General features: G+C 37.1%; 1 protein-coding gene across 1 annotated transcript; it reads left to right on the top strand.

Annotated features, from left to right (window-relative positions):
* The first annotated feature begins 1,449 nt into the window (after nt 1-1,449).
* LOC116062506 (asialoglycoprotein receptor 1-like) lies at nt 1,450-7,029 on the top strand. The gene is made up of 7 exons (XM_031317212.2): nt 1,450-1,544; nt 2,325-2,421; nt 2,706-2,804; nt 2,980-3,615; nt 3,724-3,866; nt 5,940-6,049; nt 6,466-7,029. Exons 2-7 carry the CDS (start codon nt 2,346-2,348, stop codon nt 6,599-6,601), a joined length of 1,200 nt encoding a protein of 399 aa, XP_031173072.2. The 5' UTR covers nt 1,450-1,544; nt 2,325-2,345; the 3' UTR covers nt 6,602-7,029.
* Nucleotides 7,030-7,902: the final 873 nt, after the last annotated feature.

The following is a 7,902-nucleotide window of genomic DNA, read 5'->3' on the forward strand; positions in this document are numbered from 1 at the left end:
TCGACTGACTATCGATCCACTATATAAACATAATAGCTACATACATGCCATTTGATTGGAGGCTAGTCTCACTTTGTCCCACAGCAACATTAAAATAGTTTAGATTTGTGTACATTGCTTCTGTTAACAATGTATTGTATTAAGTGTCCATTTCATTATAATATTCAGATTTATCATAAATAATTGAACATGCACATGTATTTTAAGTTCCGTTAAAGAGGGGTGGAGGTGGGGTCACATTTGAGCATTTAAAAATGTACTTGAAAGTAACGCCATAGTTACTTTCTGAAGTAAGTTACCATTTGTAACTGAGTAACTAATTTAGTAACTAACACTGATCACTGGTGTATAACACACTAAGTTTATATAGCTTATGAATGTTACATTGGGGTGTTATCCTTGACTAAACTGCATATTATTCTTTTAGTTGGATATAAACAATCAAGCCAAACCTTTAAGTTGACCCGTTTAAACAGACTGCTGGGCACGCCCATCTGGCACGGCTTTAAATCTTGTACCACTGCCAGGCTAAATCACGATAATCCATTTTACACCAATTTAACAGCAACAAGGCATGGGAATGGCATCAGTAGCAGATAACGCCTCTGTTTATAAACGTTAGTTAATCTTTACACAATGAGACAGAGCATAAATTAATCTTAATTTAATCGCTGAAACAACTGATTAGGATATTTTCTCGTGCATGCAATTGTGTAGACTTGATTGTGTGATGAGTGTGACATAGTTTTCTGTGACTCAATGGTGTAGTCTAATTATGGTAGTGGGTATACTGTACTGTATATCTATGGACCTATATATATATGGGCCAGGATGGGGGGTGGGGGCGTCAAAGACTTAATTTCCTGCATTCTGACACGCTTTTATGCACCAATTTACCGTGGAAAAAAACCACAGATGACAATTCAAAATATATCAGAATTATAATGGAAAGTATGTTACGTGCCATTGCACATTTTGTGGGTATATGGAAATCCTGGAGCTTTCTTAGTGGGTATACTGCGTATACCTGCGTATAACATAGACTACACCACTGCTGTGACTCTATCATTTGCAACAATACTGTCTCCCTGACGAGGCACCGAACAAAGCTAAGTTTGCATTTTTTAAATTTTGAAATATGACTTTTCTTGCATCTCAGTTATGTAACACGTGTCACTCATTTCACCTCAATGGGAAGTTAATCGGTGGGAAAAGGGAACAGAGACCACAGAAGATGAAAGTCTGGAGCGTGAGACATAACCACTTCTCTCTTGGTTTGCTTGAATAATTTTGGCCGAAAATTACCTGAAATCTGAACTGAGAATATGGACATACAGGTCAAGATTATTTTCGGACCAATCAGAGTTAAGATTCTGTCAAACATTTGGATGGCATGTGCAAAACGAGCATCCTGTTTTCTGCACAATAAATAACGTTGCATTAACATTAATTTTTGCTGGGATTGTTATGAATCAGTGGCAGCATCTTCACGTGAATGCAGTCATATTGATACTGACTTCTTTTGATCATCTCAGAGTCAAAGGGTAAGTGATAGTTCTCCCCCACTTTCACTTTTATCTATATAGCTATGGCTATTTAAGACCAGTCTTGCAGGGCAGGGCCCCCCTCATGGTAATTAAGTATCTATTTATGTTTTATTGATGCCTCTATGATTTTAGCTCTTTGATTTTAGGTTGTTGTGTTGTAATTGTTGGAGCTTGTATTGCAAGACAAATTTCCGTGTACACGGACAATAAAGTGCTATCTATTTATCTATCTATCTATCTATCTATCTAAGTGCATATTTATAGGCTATTCTACTATACTTAGATTATTGAATATTATATTGTAAGTAAATGTGCAGATTCATTAACTCTAATTCACTTTCACTCCAGTTTTATTTAAAGCGCTTGTGCGGATTATTATTCCCGTAAAACTAAATGATCTCATTAAAATTTAATACTTGAATTAACTCATGCAATCTTAATTTTGTGCTTGCTCCAAAAGCAAACCACAAATAAGGTTATATATTTTGGCTCGATCGTTGCAAATAATTTATAGGCTTCCGGATGTTACCAGCAATGTTTGCACATTAATTAAGCAAGCTTTTCATGTAAATGTCATATCTGACCAGACTCTGTACTTGTAAATATAATACTTCGTCAAGCCCCAGTAAGCATGAATAATTGATTGGAGCATACTACAATACAGCATTTATAAAGAGTGTCAAAAAGTAACTTTAGAAGTCTTAATGACTAACTTTTTGTGTCTATATAATAGTGTATTTGTGGCTTTACACATCTATAAATGTCTCCTCCCAACAGGAAAAACAGACCATCATCAGAATGGAGTTAATGGAAATCGACGACGAGGAAATATATATAAATAAGAACCTCACAATGGAAGGCCTCATTAATAAAGGTACAGTATCAACCTGAAAACACATAGAAAAAATATTAAGAATATCAGGTACAACTAATAAAAAATGTAATTCAGTTGCTTTTGGAAACTAACCTGTTGATCAGCTTAAATGTTAACAAAAAATCTTTTCATATACATATGTGCTGCTCTGTAGTAAAAGCTTTTATGTATTTGAGTTTCTAAAAATCTATGAAGATGCTATTATTTCACGTGGAGAATCTGGTGAATCTGTCTCTTAGAAATAACATTTAACCTAACTTTTTTCTTACTTTTGATTAAATTAGATTTACAGAGAAAGAAGAAGCCCTGTAGATGTCTGACTTTGTGTCTTGGATTACTGTGTGCTGTCCTATTGGCTGGTAACATAGGACAGTTTATTTACTGTAAGTAATTTGTTTGTTATCACTGAAAATATGAAAAATGTATTTAGCAACTGCCAACTGGCCTTTAATCTTTGAGAAGCCAGGTGATGTAGACAATCACACAAAATACAAAGGAGACAAAAAAGAGAATCTTTCCGAAATACAATAATATTTTGAATTTCTATGCATTTCATAGATGAGATGATCAGCCGTCCCACATCAGCAGACCCAACACATGCCAGCTACATTCAAGGAGATCGACTGCAGAGTCATGATGCTTCAACTGAAGAGAGAAAACAGTTAGAGGCCCGACTGAGTAACCTGACTAAAGAAAGAGACCAGTTGCAGCGAAGCTACAATTCTTTGACAACTCAAAGAGATGAGTTCAAGGCCAGTTTAAACAATCTGAAAAGTGAGAGGGATCAGTTACAAGCAAGCTATAATGACATGCATAGAAATCTTGAGGGGTTGCAGACAAATCACAATAATCTGACAGCGAGTAAAGACCAGCTGCAGACCAATTACAGTAGCCTGCAAAGAAAAAAAGATGAGTTGCAGACTTTATTTACTACGCTGAGAGAAAACAGAGATCAGTTACAGAGCAATTTCTCTTCACTGAAGAACAACAAGGACCAGTTGCAAAGAAGCTACAACACACTGAGTATAAATAGAAATCACCTTCAGATTAGCTACAATTCATTGTGGAAAGACAAAGAAGTATTGCAAACCAGTTATAATACACTGCAGAGGAAAATAGAGCAGTTGCAGGCCAATTACAGTAGTTTGGCTACAGTTAGAGATCAGTACAAGAAGAAGATCGACAAAATAAGAGGTAAAGATGTTTCAATACATTTAGTACACGGTTATACTGATTGTTTTTGCTGTTTTATTTTAGCCTTTTAGTGATATTTTGCCCCTTTTTCATGTGTTTAATTTGCAGGCATGCCCTGTCAAACAGGCTGGAGGAAGTTTGACATCAGCTGTTACTTTGTTTCAACTGCAAAGAAAAACTGGACGTTAAGCAGACAAGACTGCATCGCAAGAGGAGCAGATCTGGTGATCATAGACAGCAAGGATGAACAGGTGAGAAAGAAAGTCTAGGTTATACAATCATTATAAGTAGCCTATGTGCACCGACTTATGAGCTAATCCTGCTTCATAATTTACTGCCTGTCTTCAAGGGTGTAACTGGTTTGAGAAGTGGACTATTGTAAGGTTGTATGGTCATCTGCATTTAAAACAAATCTGCTCTGCTCTGTGAGAACTAGCACCTTACAGTTGCTCTGCCCAGCCTCTCTTGGCTCACTATTGAACAAAGGATCTCAGTATAATGGCTACTTTTTGTAGTTGTGTTATTAATTTGAATATGCCAACGTTATATTTTCAACCAAATTGTTTTACTGTAATAATACGCATAGCCATAACACCAGATTTGCTAGTAATGGTCATATTGTTGTAACTAGCCTAAGGACTTGCTCATCATAACAAAACTGTTATGCATCAAGTGATAACAAACTGGAATAGGTTACCCCTGAGTATTCGGTTAATTAAATATAAATCATCTTTCAAAAAGTATATGGAGAGGCATCTATCTGGCATGCAGATGAAAGATTGAATACTGGAAAGATACAATATTAGTCTTGTATGATTCTTAAACTGTTTATAAAAATATATTCCTATTGTTTTATAATTGTTTTTCTATAAAACATGTTTGTTCTATGTGAAAAGGTTTTAGTTTGTGGGTTATTTATAAAGTAATAGTTCCTGAGTGAGACTGACAGTTTGTTTTAAGGGAAATAGTACGTGTGTGTATGTTCCCGAGTGTACACCTGCATGTGTATGTATGGGGGCGTGATAAGTGCATTGCACATTGCTGTGATTTTACATATATTCTAGTAATGGGTTGTCTGTGATGTAATGTGTATGTATTGTGTGTTAGTGTGGCCCCCAGGGAGAGTAATGGGGATCCTTTTAATAAACAATAAACAATAAGTGGGGGGACACAAAACACGGTTTCTAGGGGTCCTCCGCCAGAAAAATGTTTTCAATTTAAATCAAAATTTGCTGCATTTCTACATGGAGACTATGGTGATACAGGAAATGATTAAGTTGATCATAATAATATGCGAGAAAGAATAGTAGGCTACTAAACAAGAACAAGATGTCTTACTTTCTTTATTGTTTAAAATAGGGGCCGATCACAGAGACTTATAAATAAAATAATATCAAACTAATTTGAAAGTGTGTGTGGGGGAGGGGGGGGCACAAACGGGATAATGATAAGTGTGTGTGTGTGTGTGTGTGTGTGTGTGTGTGTGTGTGTGTGTGTGTGTGTGTGTGTGTGTGTGTGTGGAGCGTAGGTATATGTAAGGAGATAACATAGGCACAGGCTAATTATTGCCAACTAAAATGATAGTTAACATTAGTAATTAAACTTAAACAGCTAATGTAAGTCGAAACTGCCTGCGAGCTTCTGCTGTACTATACGGTAATTCCTCTACTATGCAACAGTAAGTCGCGTGGATATGACACAATTGTTAGCTTATTTTTACAAAAGCGTCTGCTACGGAGCCATAACGTGAGGTACAAGGTAATGGAGCCTTTTATACGTTGTCGTGTTTCTTTAAAAATAAACAATGGACAAATAGAGTCTTTAAACGCTTCAGATGTAAAGTTATTCTCTGTCAAAGTGAAATCAAAATGAATGGCAGTCAATGGAATGCTAACGGCGGGTGAGTGCTTGTTAGCATCAAAATGGCGCCATAGGAACTATGCGTTGTGAGGAGAGGCTCACCCCTTGGTTCTTCGTCTCAGTGCCTTCAGCAGACATGCCCCCAGCGCCTCAGTGCAGAGGGAACTGCTTATTTTTTTCAGGATTTTGAAACCTAATTCGATATACTTCCTGATTTTTTTTTGGCATTCAGATTTGGCTATGTGGTTAATAACACATTTCCTGTGGTATCGAAGACACATTTATTTTTGATTTACCGGGACTTTAAGTATGTTTGTGTCAGGATGCAAACAAGAAGACAAAAAAACATTTTGGCTGAATGAAGGAACCAAAGGCAAATTGATTCATAACTGTCTATCTATCTATGAGGAAAAAAATGTTCAGAGATTATTCATTCCTGTCTTCTCTATGTGCTACACTAACAGGCATTTGTCAACGGGTTACTGAAATCAGGCCAAAATGCCTGGATCGGTCTAACTGACAGTCTTAAAGAGGGGACTTGGATGTGGGTGGATGGGACTCCAGTCACCACTATGTAAGTTTTAACTACCAGAGTGTAGGGACTGAAATATCTGATAGGACATAATAATTAGACATGTCAGATAATTGGACAGGTTCCTTAATTAATCATCTTTTTACTGTATTAACGGTCTCTTTAATATTCCATTTCTTTTACGGTTTACATCCTTTATTGTATTTTTAAAAACATGTCAACAACTTGTAAAACAGCAAATGAACAATTTATAATATTACCTACAGCTATTAAACATTTAATTTTAAGGATCAGTGGAGATGTTAACCTTTGTTGATGACAGATAATAATCTTATGTGAACTGAACTCTAATTTCTAAATTCAAGTCAAGTCAAAAGGTCAGAGCAGTTGGGAAACAGAAACTGGGTGCATCTGAGAGAGGAGTAAATAGTTTCTGTCTGTGTTACTTTGTATATCAGGTTCTGGCAGCCCGGGCAGCCCAACAGCTACAATGGGAACCAGGACTGTGGAGAAACTGTGCAGAAATCCCCAGGAGTGGGAGACTGGAACGATGATGGCTGTTTTTCCGATCAGCCCGCAATCTGTGAGAAATAAGACCGCGATGATTTACCGGGTTGATGATAGCGTGTGGATTTCGACTGTGCTACTAATATAGCCTACATCTATTATGTACTGATTCTGCGACAATAGTATTACCTCATTAGCAGGAACCCATACACTGCAGGGTTTTTTTGAGTCATGTCACATACACTTCCTGCTGCCAGAATTACTCACTAAAATACCATTTGTGTATTAATCTGCAGTTGAAAGTAGTGCCCAACAAATGCATTATTTACCCCTTTGTGATTCACAGTTACTAAAAAATACAGTGCCTAGCTGTTTTAGAAAATTATTTAGCGTTTTTTGAACATGATAGAATATATTCACGGCACATTATTTTCTTCTTAAGTGGGAACCATGGATGTGGAGCCACCACAGTAAGGGCTCCTGCACACTGCCTGCGTGGCGTGAGCGTGTCAGCTGCGTGGCCATTTTTATTTTGGCTCCAATGTTAACAGGTTTTGCTTGCACACTGCCTGCGTGACACGCACATCTCAGACACCGAAAACGCGTGCATGCTAGAAATAGGACAGACGCCTATTTTTCACGTGACACGCAAGTATTTCCAGGCAAAATAGAATACGAAAAGATGTTTATATGTCATTTTGACACAAATACATTTAATAAATGACATTTTGATGTTTGAAAGTCTCTAGGTTTTGACATAAATGCAGATATAAATGTAATTTACAAAAATAATGACAAATAATTATCGATTTTCAAATATTGCACCAATGAAATATTCTGTACCCTTTTTTGCCGTCAGTGCTGCCGACATCTTTGCAAAATAAAGTTGAAGAACACGCTATTATTTAATTTTATCAATGGGAAACATACATATGTACAGACAAGGCTAGCAGCAACAGAAGCCACGTCAGACACGTTTCTGGTGTGCAAAGACATAGAAAACACCACGCCACGCAACTGACACGCAACAGAAACGCCACGCTCCCACCACGCAGGCAGTGTGCATGAGCTCTAAATAATTAGAGGCTTGCGTGGCACGGCTGGTGGAATATCAAGTATTGACTTGAATGGCCGCGATTGTTCGCGGAGTCCGTGGCGCATCCGGAGCGCAAACACGCCTGGTGGAAAAAAACGGCGGCAGATTGTTGGCCTTTTCATGGGATTTGTAGAAAATAACAAAAATATAATATACTGCCAGCTTTATTCTTTGATACTATTAAAGGGTTGGTTCACATGAACTACAATCAAACTTATTTCTTATAAATTTAACAACTCCAGTATAAGGCCTTTTTAGCTTTTATGATTTCAGATAAGTAAACTTTGATGCA

This window comes from Sander lucioperca, chromosome 1 (assembly GCF_008315115.2).
Source record: "Sander lucioperca isolate FBNREF2018 chromosome 1, SLUC_FBN_1.2, whole genome shotgun sequence".
Taxonomy (NCBI): Eukaryota; Metazoa; Chordata; class Actinopteri; order Perciformes; family Percidae; genus Sander; species Sander lucioperca.

Bases quoted from the DNA above. Each gene is read 5' to 3' on its own strand.
- LOC116062506 (XM_031317212.2), top strand. From the start codon at position 2,346: ATGGAGTTAATGGAAATCGACGACGAGGAAATATATATAAATAAGAAC. The intron at 2,805-2,979 runs GTAAGTAATTTG...TGCATTTCATAG, and splicing joins CATAGGACAGTTTATTTACT to ATGAGATGATCAGCCGTCCC. The intron at 3,867-5,939 runs GTGAGAAAGAAA...CTACACTAACAG, and splicing joins TAGACAGCAAGGATGAACAG to GCATTTGTCAACGGGTTACT.